We start from the raw sequence: 15,452 nt of genomic DNA, 5'->3' as shown, positions 1-15,452 counted from the left end.
GACCCTGTCTCAAAAAAGAAAAAAAAAAAACATGCTATTAGGGTTTATATACAAACTGTTTGAGTTAAATTTTTAAGGGGGTTAGACTTGGCAGAAAGGGAGACATTGAGACAAGAATCAGTGTAAACGCTGAGTGGTAGGTGGGGTTGAAATATATCATGCCCACGGAGAAAGATTTAAGACCTACAAAATGGCAGGCAGCCAAGGCTACATTTAGGATTGAGAGGGTAGAGAAGCCAGTGAAAAACAGAAAACCAAAAAAGACAGAGCAAAAGGGCAAATAGACTAAAGACTGACTTGGATATTTGCTTTGCTATCATAAAGGGTTTTATTCAGTTCCAAATTTCAGAAAAAACAAACAGCTCCATACTTTTCAACTACTGTTAGGAGTAATATTCTAAACTCAAAAGTAACTTAAATCCATTTTATCCTATCTTACCTCTTTGTGAAAGAGAAACCTTATAGCAAACCACAATTCTTTTGTTTTTACAAAGGAAAAAATTAGAAAACAGTTACTTTTCTAGTAGAAAAAGGAAATAACAAATACTTAAATGTGGGAAATATGAACAGTAATGAATATCTTTTAAGGTAAATATCCAAGGTATTATTTGGTCAATCAGAAACTTAGAATCTGAATAATGCCTAAAGTTTCAACGCTAAATAAGGTAAATGAATTATTCTTTATTTCCAGTAACAAGACAAGAGAAAATGAGTGCCTGGGTCTACAATCAGCAACTGCTGATTCTGAATTTCAGTGACTTTTTTTTTTCTGATAAAGGATGAAGAAATTTTGAATATAATCTAACAAACCACATGAAAATGTTAAACAATTTTTCCTTTTCATATTCCATCTGATCCCAGTCAAGAGTAAAGAGAATATGAGTCAAGAGAAAATAATATTAAACATTAAGCATTTGCTTCTCTGGGTGGAATGGCTTAAAGCTTTCCCTCCCAAGGTCTAGGGAACTTGCTTTTTTAAAAAAAAGTTTTCCTAAGAAGGATTTTTCTACATTTTAATGCAATTTTAGAAATTTTTTTAGATTTCCAACAAATATAAGATAAACCATTTTGGAAAGTGTGAATAATTCCAGAAACAGAGACTTTGTTTCTAGGCCATGAAACTTAATTTCCTCTTAATATTCACTTACCTACAGCCCAAACTCTCCATGTATTTTGCCAGATATTACTTATGAGCTACAAACAGGGCAATTACTTTTTCTGCTTCATGAGATTACTCATACACACACAAAAAAAGTATTTTAAGGCTGCTGATGATGATTGCATCTGAGGCCACAGAAGTTACCCTGCGCCTTCCTCTGGAAACACAAAGCAAAGACACTTTCCTTTCTCCTGATTCTGGTAATTTCCACCACAGAACAGCTTTTCCATAGCAGTAATAAACTAGTTTGGGAGATCTGAGATGCAGGGTCTAAATCTTTGGAAGCCAAACAACAATAAAAAACAAAAAATGTAGATGGCATATGGCTGGTGTTAGTTTGTTTTCCCTTCAAGTTCTTCCCTGTTTTTGATAGCCTCATAAAGGGCCTAATTGTTGGCAGCACCAAAATAAAAGATTTTTAAACTTTATATTTACTAAGTGCTTTTTGTCATTTCCTCACCTCTCTATACATTCCTACCTGATCACCAAATTATTATGGAGATTTGAACAGTGCTTGGCTTATAGTATTCAGTAAATGTTGGCAACAATTGTCATTATCCAGAGACAGAAAACTATGTTCAATATTTAAATCTTAACCTATTTTTATCAATGATTACTTGAGAAAATCAAGCGTAATTCAAGCTGAACTTTCAAATTGTTCTCTTGTAGGACATGTTTGTTTTTAAGCCTAAATGTTATGTCTCTCTAGCCTAGCTATATAAAATAGCCTTTCTCTCAAAGCCAATGCTAGGGCGAGTAAATGGACAGGGGACTAGATTAAAAGAACTGAGAGAAACATAAAAAAAAAAAAATGCAATTGAAACCTGATTGGCTCTAGATCCAAATAAAAATCTACACACTTTGGAATATGGGCTGGATATGGCTGACATTACAGAATTATTCATTTTATTAGGTATTATAAAGGTATTGTGGTTATAAAGGAGGATGTCTTCAATCTTAGAAAATGTAGGCTGAAATATTTAGGGGCGAAGTACTGTGACCTCGGCACCTTATTTTCAAATGGTTCAGCAAAAAGCTATATATTTAAATAGAAAAAGCAAGTGTGGCACAATATTAACAACTCATGAATTTAACTGAAGAGTTTATTTTATTATACTTTCAACTTTTCTGCAGATGTAACATTTTTTAAATAAAAAGTTGAGAATAAAAAAATCACAAAAATAGTTTTGCTGAAGAAAACACCACACATTCCTTTTTACTATAATATTTAATATAATAATATACACTTATACATTGGTATTATTTATACTTCATTAAAAAAACCCATTCAACCTGAAATTAACTACCTTAAACACACTATTTAACTTTCAGTGCTAATGTATTAATTTCTTAAATATAAATCAAAATAGCTCAATATCTATTTTAAATTACTGATAACTAGATGCAGATGTAAGGATCATGAATCAATACTTCCGTTAAGTTAAAAATATCAATAATTTTTTGCAACATTTCTTCTTTGTTTTTCTTCTTTGTCTAGAATAGTCTGTTTTAAACTCAAAGTAGCATCTTGAAATCCAGGATTTAAATCTAAGACCTTCTTGAAATCTTCCAAAGCATCATCAAAATATCCTGTACCAGAACCCAAAAAACGGAAAAGAGAAAAGAAACTGAGTATTTCTATATATTATTCATGGCAAAGCTTTGATACACGTACTTTTGCTTTTATGAGCTTTCAGTCACTTCTAGTAAACGAATTTTTTTATCTTAATAATATAGAGATGTGTATATTAAAGTAATTTTGTGTGCCCTTAAGGAATAATACACCTAAAATTAGCTATGGGTTTATTTATTGAGATTTAACAGGTAAATATTATCAATCATCTTAAAATTTTAACAAAACTGTATCGCCTGTTTTACATAATTGCAGTAAAATTAAGAAACAGGAACTAATTTTCTTTTTGACACTTTAAATGAAGAAACAGTACCTATGGTCCCTTTAATTCAAGAATCTAAAGTTCACTTTCTGTTGTCTTGTGTGTCTTCAAAGATTTTAACTCAGAAAAGTTTCAGAAGTGAACATCTGAATTGCCCTCATTTCACAGCCGGGAATGCACAAGCACAAAGTAATGGGGTCACCCCTGCTCCTGCGCCCAGGTCCAATTCCCACCCCAGTGCTCTGCTGTGATCTATAACGCCTATCAAAAGCCTAAAATAAACTCAGGGACACTTCCTTTGTTCCAAGCTCTAAACCTAAATTTCACAGAACTTTAAAATTTGATTACCACGTTAGTTTTACAACATTTGAAAGCTCTGAAATCACAGAATACAGTCAATGACAAAACCCAAAAAGAAAAAAAAATTCTTACCCAGCCTATATAGTATCAACCCTCTGTTGTAATATGGAACTTCAAAATTGGGTTGGACTTCTATGGCAGATGTGTAGTCATCCATGGCTTCATAAAAATCAACCCTGAAGTACTTGATTTGCCCCCTGTTGTTATATGCAGTAGCCAAATCCTCAGGGCTGCATTTGCTTTAAACAAAAAGTTCACATTAAAAACACCGTGTTACCAAATTCCTCTCATTTCCACTTTCATTCTCTTTTGGGTATTGTCAAACTTCACAGCCTATAACATGCAGCATCAACACTGAAAATCCAAGCTGAAGAAAAAACGTACAAATAAAGAGCTAAATTCAATTTTTGTTTAACCCTGTTATCTATTTTTGTAGGGTTATACCACTGCAATGTCAACCTGAAAAGCATACTAACTTTACAGTGTGTTCACTGCCGACTTGTTCTGCTGAATACAACATTAAAATGATTGTTCATTTTTCTAAGCACACACCAGCAGGGCAAAGAAGACAGAACAGATAAATACTAAGCAAAGAGGGAAAGCCAGCCCAAAGCCCGAGTTTGCTATGGACATGTCACAATGTGAATCAATTTCATTCTCAAATTTTTAAGTGATCTTAAAACAATGAGATTTCAAATCATTTTCCATCAATAAAAAACTAAAGTTAACGCTAAGTGAAAATTCAACATGCTATGATCCCCAGGAAGTTATCTCTGGGGACAGAGTTGCCCTCCCTCCAGCCTCAGCTGGCATTCTCCCCAATGCCAGGCTGGCTTCCTGCTAGGAGGATGGGCTCCTTTAGACCCCCTCAGGGCTCCAGTCAGTTTGGATGTCCTTTGTGCAGAACTGGCTCTGCACCTGAGGGAACTAGAGGTTGCCCAAAGAGCTTTAAATTAGCAGCCTTTCCTGGGCTGTACACCCAGGTAGCTCTGACTAGCCACCAGCTCAACAGGACACAGCCCCTGGCTGCCCTGAACCTTTCTCTGCACAGGACAAATAGTCTGCACAGAGAACATTAGTGCCTCTGCTCCGAGTCAGGGATGATTCTGTTTCCCTTTCTTTTTTCCCAAAGCAATTCTCAAATTAGAACCAAACAGAGAACTCATCTGTCACTTCTTTGTAATACCCCGTAGTAAAAAGTATAGTCCTCCGAAAATATCTGTGAATGCAGTTAGTGTAAATAAAAGCTACTTCTCTTAATATCTTGATCCTTGAGATTTCAGACAGGGACTGTAACTACTGCTACCCTAAGAGGCACTTACAGCCTAAGGGCCTCCTTCAAACCAAGTTTGCTAACGATGGAGAGGAACTGTCGCAATTTTAGAAAATGTCTATTCTATGAGCTGTGATGGAGACTGGGTGTAAGGATACTTCTGGATGCCACTAACCACCCCCATTAAAACCTAGATTACAAGAGGGTACCACTCCCCTTCACCTGTGTGTGACATGACACTAGTTGAACTGCTCCCAGTAGAGAGTTTGAAGAAAAAACCAACCTCAGGATGCCAGTAAGGTTTTAGTCATTAAATCGAAGTTTCAAAATTATTTTTATAAGTTTTTAATACTAATTATATATTCGTAATATAGAGAATCACAAAATGTTAGATTTAGAATTAGATCTCATTAAATCAAATTCTAAAATCTTTTTCATGTGGAAATTTTGTTTCATACTTTAAAGAAATGGACTAACAGTTGAAGCTGAAATTTTTTGTAATATTAAAATTTTTGTAATGATAGTATTTATTATAATGGAATTCATTCAAGTTACCTAACCCAAATGTGAATTTTTAGGATTTGCTAACTTTCGCAAAAATAAAAAATAAAAAAAAATATATATATATATATACACACACACACACACTTTGGAAATTAGGTTTATGACTAAAGCTATACTTCAGATATTAAAAGAAAACGTCACAAACCATTCAGAATGAAAGGCATTCAAAAATTGCAAATATTGTTTCAAAATGATTCAGTGATCCAATACTTCAAAAATAAATGTAAACTCCAAAAGACAAATTGAAGGGAAAAAGTTGAAATGACAGAATTCAGTTTCAATCCATGAGTTCCTAGAATTTTATCAAAAGCTTATTTTACAGATGAAAAACTGAGGCTGAGACATTAGCCATGTGGCAGTGCCAAGACCGGAATTCAGGCATGATGAACTCCCTTCTACTGCGCTATGACAAACTGTCTTTCCTGTGCTGGTAAGGCATAGCGATTATATTTGCTACAGACACTTGTGTTCTTAGGCTGAGATGTGCAAAGAAGGAAGAATAACAAGACTAGACAGGATCAGTACACCTGATGCTGATGAATACTTTTTTAAATCTACTAGATAAGTCTATTCTTAGAGCTTGAAACATGAATAGTTTCGCTATTTACTTATCTTTTTTATGGGGGAGATACAATGAGGAAAGTAGATGGTACCATCTTATTGCCTGTTCAGAAACTTCTATTATTATTCTTGTGTGTTATTGAAATGAGAAGGCAATTTTATCTTTCTGGTTTAATTCCATGTAAGTGTAACAAACCGGGTAAGAATCAAGTCCTTAGTGTTTAGTTAAGCCTCATACAAAAGACAAGCTGGCATCCTGTCCAGAAAACTCAAATCCACAACAGACAACTCACAACTGTTCAAAAAGCTGTTCAAGTTCAACCAACCCCTCTGTTCTTTTCTCATCCTGGTCCACTTCATACCACCACCATGCCCAATCGAGGCAAGACTTGGAGTAAAAACAAATGCTACACATCCAGGCACAAGCCGAAAAGATGCTTTGGGCAAGCAGACAGTAACAGGTGAAGCCGCTCACATCACAGAGAGAAAGCCAGCGAATCATTATGTGCTTCCTAGTGAAAGTATACACACCCACCTAAAAAGTATTCTTGCCATGATATTGAATCTGAATTCAATTGGATCAAACCTCAAGGTTTAACCACCAATTCACAGCAATATGAGACAGATGACCTCATTAAAAGAAGAGATTCAGTCAGCAAGTCCAAAACACGGAAATTCAAAGGACACAAGAATCGGTTTCCTCAACAAACAAAGGAGCGGAAGGTGAAGAGACTTAAAGACTTGATGTGTATCCTGACTTGAACTAACTGCGAAAAGCGAACCAAAGAACAAAACACCTTATTAGTCGATCAGAACGGTTCCAACACTGACTACTTGATACTAAGTAACTATGTGATGATGACATGGTGGGATGAAACATCCATGGATGAATAAAATAGGTAAACTGATAATGCTTAAGCCAAGCGATAAACACCTAGACTTTCGTTATGCTCTCTTCCACATATTTAAACGTTTTTCACAACAAGTGGAAAACACCACCAAGAGCCTGCGCTGTGACACTGATGGGAGTAGCGGTACTGTGGCCCTACGCAGCCGTGACCCCTTCCCTTCCCAGGTCGCAGATTTCCCGCCAGCTAAAATCACGAGTGGAAAATTCCTATCTGTCCTAAGTCTCTGGGTGGGAATGAGGAACGTGGAAGGAGAGACGGCGGGGTGAGAGGCGGCGGCCTGCGCCCGAGGATCGCGCAAAGGGCTTGGTTCCCGGAAGCTCCCCGCACCATCGCGGCAGCTGGCTCCTCGCGGGTGGGCTTCCTCCTCGCGTTCTCCGCCGCCCTCGTCCTAGGTCTCGCCTAGGCCTTTCTAGAAAGACGAACGTCCGCCCGCTCAGTCCTAGTGCTGGGTTATAACAAGCGCCTCCCGTGTGCTCCAGAGGCGAAGACAGGAGCCCAGACAGCCCCAACGTCGCCTCCACCCGGGGTCGCCGCGGCCCCAGGTCTCGCGATAGTTACCTCCCGGGACTCTCGTTGCTGGAGGCCGCGCAGGCGCACTGGCGAATGTAAGCGGAGTACAGCGCCTCGGCCTCCGCGTACTCGCCCTTGTTGAAATGATCCTGGGCGAGTGTTAGGGTTGCGTGGCTTTCTTGCCGCTGTCCTTCCATAGCAGCCAAGGCCTAGTTTTCGGTGTAGAATGGAGGTTGACCTCCGAGCGGTTAGAGGTGGCACCACAAAGCTACTTCCGCACCCTGGAATCTACTTTCACAGCCAACCTTGGCGCTAGGTTTGTGCCTTATGGGGATCCGTCGTCTCGCGAGATAACGGTTCCGCTGCTGGCGGGGTGTTTGCAGTAGCCCATGTGAACTATGTTTCTGTCGTTACCACTGCTGGACCCGCCTTCCTCTTTTCATAGAAGAGGCGCCGATGCGTGGTCGCAAACTGATTTCCAAGTCCGTTGTCTAATGCTGCGAGACACTATCCGTTTGTTACAGCGAATTGGGGACCGATGACGCTGGAGGTGGAAGAAGCCACGGTTCTGTTTCTTAATGGCGAATTAGCCTGCGGACTTCCTGTCACTCCCTTGCCTTTCAGCGTCCCAACTTAGCAACACTCCGCGTTTTGGGTGTTCTGAGCAGGCTTTGTCTACCCTGAAACGCTTCGTGTCGACATTCCACCAGGTCTGTTCCACGGTCCAAACTTCTCTACCTTTTTTGACCCTCTAGAATTGTGTTACGATTAGTAGTATATTGTGTCAAGAGTCCGGGATCTTTGATGTTAGTTATATTCCCTGGCTGTTTATGCCAAAGGGAAATCCAAATAGTAATTTATTACGTACATTACGTATAATTCAGATTAAAATTATGTAAGAACAGTTGCCAGCCACGCTACCCTACATGCCTGCTCTGTATCTTCTCGGCGTTCCTCAGTTCTGTTTTGCTTCCCGAAGTACTTGAGCCCTTTCCGTCATAAAAAGTAAAGATGAAAAATATATTTGGAGCATGATACTTGCATGCAGAAGTCTTAACAGGACATAAATTATGTGCTTTTGGCTGCTTTCATTAGATTTTTAATTTTTTCCATTTACCATCACTGAAAAAAATACAAATACAGTGGATTAATGTTAAATTAAAAAGCACTAGTAGAAATTAAAAGATTGCAAGACTACAAAAAAATAAACTGGCATTTCTGGTGTAAGCAAATGGACAGCTCAATAGAACAAAAGCCCAGAAACATACCCCAAATAGGTTGTATTTTGTAAAAGACATGTAACAAATATGGGGAACGGACAGATTATTCAAATGAGTGCTATTGGGAGGATTAGTTAACCATTTGAGGAAAAATGCATTTAAGCTCCCAATTGACATAATATTCATTCCAGGTGGATTAAAAAATTAATAAGATAAAAAGCTTTTTTTTTCAGTTCACATTTATTTTTGCCTCTTGGAGCAATGTCATCTTTTCAATATGAAAAAAACAAAACAAAAAACAAATCTGAAGTACAGGATAGAACAAAACCAAGTGTGTGGGGGGAAGCAACAGCAAAGGGAAGACAACATGTTGCAAAAAAAAGATGGAGGGGGGGTTCCCTTCTCTTCTGGGGAATGACTCAAACACTGATGTGGCAGCGTACACTATTCTACATAAAGCCAGGGATGTTAATCCTTTTGGAGGATAAGAAAAAGTGGAGATGGCCAGGCGCTGTGGCTCATGCCTGTAATCCCAGCACTTTGGGAGGCCTAGGCGGGCAGATCACCTGAGGTCAGGAGTTTGATAACAGCCTGGCCAACATGGCAAAACCCCATCTCTACTAAAAATGCAAAAAATTAGCTGGGCGTGGTGGCAGGTGCCTGTAATCACAGCTACTCAGGAGGCTGAGGCACGAGAATCCTTTCTGGGTGGAGGTGGTTGGCAGTGAGCTAATTTTTGTATTTTTTGTAGAGATGGGTTTCCCCATCTCATCCAGGCTAATCTCCAGCTCCTGAGTTCAAGACATCTGCCCACCTCAGCCTCCCAAAGTGCTAGGACTACAGGCATGAGCCACCACACCTGACTAGAAGTTTTGCTTTGTTCTGTTCAAGGAATAACAGGAATATTTATGTGTCTAAAAACCAGTGATCTAAGAGGAAAATAGGACATGTAATGGAAATTGGGGATTTGGGAAGGGGGTTTCTAAATAGGAGTAAGATTCTTAACCTTTTTTGTGCTATGGCACCTTTACAAGTGTAGTGAAGCCTATGTCGTTTCAATGTTTTCAAGTGTTTTTAAAACATAAGATTACAAAGGAAAGCAATTATATTAAAAAACAGTTGGAATATTAACAGATTTATAAACAAGTAAAACATTTATTAACATTAAATATCAAGAACAAATGGCAAACACAAAGCTAGCAGAGGAAGAAAATAATAAAAGATCAAACTACAGAAACAAAAATGGAATCAACAAAACCAAAAGTTGGTTCTTAAAAAGATTTAAAAAATTAATAAAACTTGAGCTAAATTAACTAAGAAAAAGAAAAAGACTCAGATTACTAAAATCAGAAATGAAAATGGGAATATTACCATCAATTCTACAGAAATAAAGAGGATTGTAAGAGAGTACTGTGAACAATTGTATGCCGAAAAAGGAGAAACTAGATGAAATGAGCAAATGCCTAGAAACAAAAAACCTACAAAGATTGTATCATGAAGAAATAGAAAATATGAATAGACCTGTGTATTAGTCTGTTCTCACGCTGCTAATAAAGACGTACCTGAGAGTGGGTATTTTTTTTTTTTTAAGAAAAAAGAGGTTTAATGGACTCACAGTTCCACGTGGATGGGGAGGCCTTACAATCATGGCAGAAGGCAAACGGCATGTCTTACATGGCAGCAGGCAAGAGAGAATGAGAGAACAGTGAAGGGGGAAATCCCTTATAAAACCATCAGATTTTGTGAGACTTAGTCACTACCATGAGAACAGTATGGGGGAAACTGCCCCCATGATTCAGTTTTATCTCCCACCGGCTCCCTCCCACAACATGTGGGAATTATGGGAGCTACAATTCAAGATGAGATTTGGGTGAGGACACAGACAAACCATATCAGCCTGTAACCTGTAAGGAGATTCAATCAGTAATCTAAAAATAACCTCTTGACAAAGAAAAGCCCTGGACCTGATGGCTTCACTGATGAATTCTACTAAATGTTGAAGGAAGAACCAACACCAGTCCTTCTTAAGATTCCATTTAAAAAATGATTATAACTAATGAATTCAGCAAGGTAGGAGGATATGAAATCAACATGCAAAAATCAGTTGCATTTTTATTCACTAAATGAAGCTATCCAAAAATGAAATTAAGAAAACAATTCCAGCCAGGCACGGTGGCTGACACCTGTAATCCCAACACTTTGGGAGGCCAAGGTGGGTGGATCACTTGAGGTCAGGAGTTCGAGACCAGCCTGGCCAACATGGCAAAACCCCATATCTACGAAAAATACAAAATTTAGCCAGGTGTGGTGGCAGGCACCTGTAATCCCAGTTACTCAGGGGGTGAGGCAGGAGACTCACTTGAACCTGGGAAGTGGAGGTTGCAGGGAGCCAAGATTGTGCCTTGCACCACTGCACTCCAGCCTGGGCAACAGAGCAAGACTCTGTCTCATAAAAAAGAAAGAAAAGAAAAGGAAAACAATTCCGTCTACAGTAACATCAAAAAGTAAAAAATATTTAGGAATTAACCAAGAAAGTAAAAGATGTGTACAATTAAAACTATAAAACATTGCTAAAAGAAATTAAGACATGAATAAATGGAAAGACATCTCATGTTCATGGATTAGAAGACTTAATATTGTTTAGATGTTAGTATTATATAAATCAATCTTCAGATTCTATGGAATCCTTATCAAAATCCCAATGATGTTTCTGCAGAAATAGAAAACTCCATCCTCAAATTCATATGGAATTACAAGGGCTCTCAAATAGCCAAAACAATTTTGGAAAACGAACAAAGTTTAAGGACTCACTTCCTGATTTCAAAACTTACTGCAAAGCTACATTACCCAAAACAAGTGTGTTATTGGCATAAAGACAGTTTTTTAAACAAATGGTACTAGGATAATTGGAGATCCACTGCAAAAGAATGAAGTTGGACTCTTACACCATATACAAAAATTAAATCAAAATAGACCATGACCTAAATGTAGGAACTAAAATTACAAACTCTTAGGAAAAAACATATGGCAAAAGCTTAACAACACTGAATTTGGCAATGATTTTGTGAATATGACATCAAGGCACAGGCAACAAAAGAAAAAAACTACACAAATTGGGCTTGACAAGAATTTAAAAACCCTTGTGCATGAAAAGACACTATCAGAGTTAAAAAATATTTACAAGTCATATATGTGAATAAGGGATTAATACCCAGAATATATAAAGAACTTCCAAAAACAACAATAAAGCAAAACAATCCAATGCAGAAATGGGCAAAGGATTTGAATAGACTTTTCTCTAAAGAAGATACACATGTGGCCAATAAGAACATGAAAAAATGCTCAACATCACTAATAATTAGGGAAATGCAAATCAAAACTACAATCAAATACCACTTCTCACCATTCCAGTAGGATGGAAACTATTAAGAAGAAATAAATGGTGAGGATGTGAAGAAACTGGAATCTTTATGCACTATTGGTGAGAATGTAAAATGGTGCAACCGCATGGTGTGACACTTCATCAAATACTAAGAATAACCATTTGATTCAGCAATTCCACTTCTAAGTGTATACCCAAAATATCTGACAGCATGGTCTTAAAGAGATATTTACACATCCACGTTCATAGCGGTATTGTTCACACTAGGTAAAAGGTGGAAGCAATCCAAGTGTCCATCAACAGATGAGTGGATAAGCGAAATATGATATACTCATACAATGGAGTATTATTCAGTCTTAAAAAGAACAAATTCTGCCACGTGCTACAACATGGATGAACCTTGAGGACATTACATGAAGTGAATTAAGCCAGCCACAAAAAGACTGAATGATTCCATTTTTATGAGGTACCCAGAGTAGTCAAATTCATAGAGACAGAAAGTAGAATGTGGTTGCCAGGGACAGCTTTAAGGGGGATAGGGAGTTATTGTTCAATGAGCATACAGTTTTAGTTTTGCAAGATAAAGAATTCTGGAGATGGATGGATGGATGGATGGTGGTGGTGGTGTTGGAATATGAACAATATGAATGTACTTAATAAATATAGTTAATGCCACTTTAACTGTACACTTAAAAATGATTAAGATAGGCAAGGCGCAGGATCGCATGCCTGTAATCCCAGCACTTTGGGAAGCTGAGGTGGGAGGATTACTGTGCTCAGGATTTTGAGGCTGCAGTGATCTATGATTGTGCCACTGCACTCCAGCCTGGTTGACAGAGCTAGACCACGTCTTGTAAAAAATTAAATTAAAAAAATTTAAAAATGATTAAGATAGTAAATTTTATGCTATGTCTATTTCATCACATAAAAAATAGGGAAAAATCAAGTGGCAAGTGTGTTTTCTGTAAGAGATCGTTGTAACAACATTGCATTGAAGTCATTATTACTGTATTTCTATTAATTGATTTTGTTGCATCCACTGCAGTTTCTGCTTTATAAAGGTGGTTGCTACGAGCATAGATATTAGGTGTTATATCTATGTCTACAGATACATGTTACATTGTCACTGTGAATAGCAGTTTTTAGCATTATCAAGTATTCTTGCTTGTAGTACTTAACTCACCACATCAACAAATTGAAGAAAAATCTCAACAGATATAGAAAATGTAGTTAATAAAATTCAACTCCTTAGCAAACTAGGACAAGAAGACATACTTATTAAAACCTACCAACAAAATGTCTACAGAAAATATAATAAGCAATGATTTCTTAAAATATTGAAAAACTCCTTTGAGATTAAGAATAAGAAAAGGATGCCCAGTATCATCACTTTAATTTTTCAGCATTGTATTGGGTATCCTAGCCAGTGCAATAAGATGATAAAAAGAAATGAAAGATATGACGATTGAGAAGTATTTTTTTTAAAAAAAGCAGTCATTAAACATGGTTATATAGTTGTATATGTAGAAAAGAAGTGCAAAGAACTGAGAGTGACAAAACATTTTTAAAGAAGAAAAACAAAGTAGGACTTGTACCAGATAGCAGGACCTATTTTAAAAACTATAATAAGTGAGACATTCTGCTTTGGGCCAAAGAAAGACAAATAGATCAATGGAACAGAAAAAGAAACCAGAAATTGTTACCTACATATATGGACTTGATTTTTTTTCCCATATAATTGCACATCAGTGTGGAAAGGGTGGACTTCAATCAGCTGGAGGTATCATTTACATTAATTGCTTTTAACTTTAGAGAAATCTCTTAGGAGCTGATAGCGCTCAGTATAAAGACATAATACAGCAATTTATTCAGTCTCACCTCAGTTTCTTTTTCTTCTGTTGAATTCAACTAAAATAGAAATCTCTTATTAAAAAAATAAAACTACCAATGTTAAATGGTCAATTTGATGAGTTTTAACAAATGTGGAGTCATGTAATCATCACCAAAACCAAGATATGGAACATTTCTATCATCCCACAATGCTCCTTTGTACACCTTTGAAGTCTATCACCTACTCTTCTCCCTGATCTCAGGTACTACTTTCTATGATTTTGTCTTTTCTGGAATTTCATATAAATAACATCATACAGTATGCTGTCTTCTATATCTGGCTTCTTGCACGTAGCACAATGCTTTTAAGATTCATCTATGTTGTTACTTGTGTCAGTTCATTCCTTTTTATTGCTGAGTAGTATTTCATTGTGTGGATAGTCCACAATTTGTTTATACATTCACATATTAATGGATATTTGGTTTCTTTCCAGTTTCTGTCTACTATAAATAAAACTATGTACATTTGCATTCAAGTCTTCTTGTAAATGTGTTTTGATTTCTTCTGGGTAAATTCCTAAGAGTGAGATTTCTGGGTTCTATGTTAAGTGTGTATTTAAATTTAGAAGAAACTTCCAAACTTTTCCCAAGTGAGTGTACTGTTTTGCATTTCCATCAGCAGTGTATGAGGGTTTCAGCTGTTCTATACCCTCACCATTTCTCTTGTCAGTTTTAGCCATTGTAGTGTGTAGAAGCATCTCATTTTTTCTAAATCTCTCTCAATTTTACTACCTAGAAATTTAAACTCTGCCAAACAATAAATTAGCTAAATAATTTTTTTGGTTTTTTGTTGTTGTTGTTGTTGTTTTGTTTAGACAGAGTCTCGCTTTGTCGCCCAGGCTGGAGTGCAGTGGCACAATCTTGGCTCACTGCAAGCTCCGCCTCCCAGGTTCAAGCAATTCTCCTGCCTCAGCCTCCCAGGTAGCTGGGACTACAGGCACCCGCCACCATGCCCGGCTAATTTTAGTATTTTTAGTAGAGCCAGGGTTTCACCATATTGGCCAGGCTGGTCTCAAACTCCCAACCTTGTGATCGCCTGCCACGGCTTCCCAAAGCATTTTAATGTCTACTTTCTTTTAATTTTAAAGAAATCTCTTAAGAACAAATACTGATTTTGGTACGAAGAAACCAATTATACAAATTTCTTCAGTGTCACTTCAGTTTTTTTCATCTCTTAAATTCAACTAAAATTTTATTTAGACTAATTTTACTTTCTCATTTATACTGTTATGTATTTTTGAAAATTTCTGCCATGAACATTTTTGCTTTATTTTTTTTTTAATCTTTTTTTTTTTTTGAGACGGAGTCTCGCTCTGTCACCCAGGCTGGAGTGCAGTGGCGCTGTCTTGGCTCACTGCAAGCTCTGCCTCCCGGGTTCATGCCATTCTCCTGCCTCAGCCTCCCAAGTAGCTGGGACTACAGGCGTCTGCCACCACGCCTGGCTAATTTTTTGTATTTTTAGTAGAGACGGGGTTTCACTGTGTTAGCCAGGATTGTCTCAATCTCCTGACCTCGTGATCCGCCCGCCTCAGCCTCCCAAAGTGCTGGGATTATAGGCGTAAGCCACTGCGCCTGGCCTGCTTTTTATATTCAAAAAAAAAAAAAACAGTAAATATTAGTTTCTTAGAGAAAAAAATGGTCTTTAAAATAGACAGTAGGGGCAATATAATAGTCCTATTTTCATTTTGAAACTGAGTAGAAAATCTTGGAGCTACAACATTATCAAA

The 15,452-nt window shown here is 37.4% G+C and overlaps 1 protein-coding gene across 2 annotated transcripts; it reads right to left on the bottom strand.

The window, feature by feature from the left end:
* Window positions 1-309: 309 nt before the first annotated feature.
* Window positions 310-14,541, bottom strand: TTC32 (tetratricopeptide repeat domain 32). 2 transcript variants are annotated; one of them, XM_054474994.2, is made up of 3 exons: window positions 7,282-14,541; window positions 3,487-3,653; window positions 310-2,749 (listed from the first exon to the last, which is right to left on the bottom strand). In XM_054474994.2, exons 1-3 carry the CDS (start codon window positions 7,428-7,430, stop codon window positions 2,610-2,612), a joined length of 456 nt encoding a protein of 151 aa, XP_054330969.1. In that variant the 5' UTR covers window positions 7,431-14,541; the 3' UTR covers window positions 310-2,609. The 2 variants fall into 2 exon arrangements, with proteins under 2 accessions (XP_054330969.1, XP_054330971.1); XM_054474996.2 differs by lacking the exon at window positions 7,282-14,541 and adding an exon at window positions 7,051-7,269.
* Window positions 14,542-15,452: the final 911 nt, after the last annotated feature.

Source organism: Pongo pygmaeus, chromosome 12 (assembly GCF_028885625.2).
Source record: "Pongo pygmaeus isolate AG05252 chromosome 12, NHGRI_mPonPyg2-v2.0_pri, whole genome shotgun sequence".
NCBI lineage: Eukaryota > Metazoa > Chordata > Mammalia > Primates > Hominidae > Pongo > Pongo pygmaeus.
The sequence above is the reverse complement of the archived record's forward strand: the minus strand, read 5'-3'. Positions and strand labels throughout refer to the sequence as shown.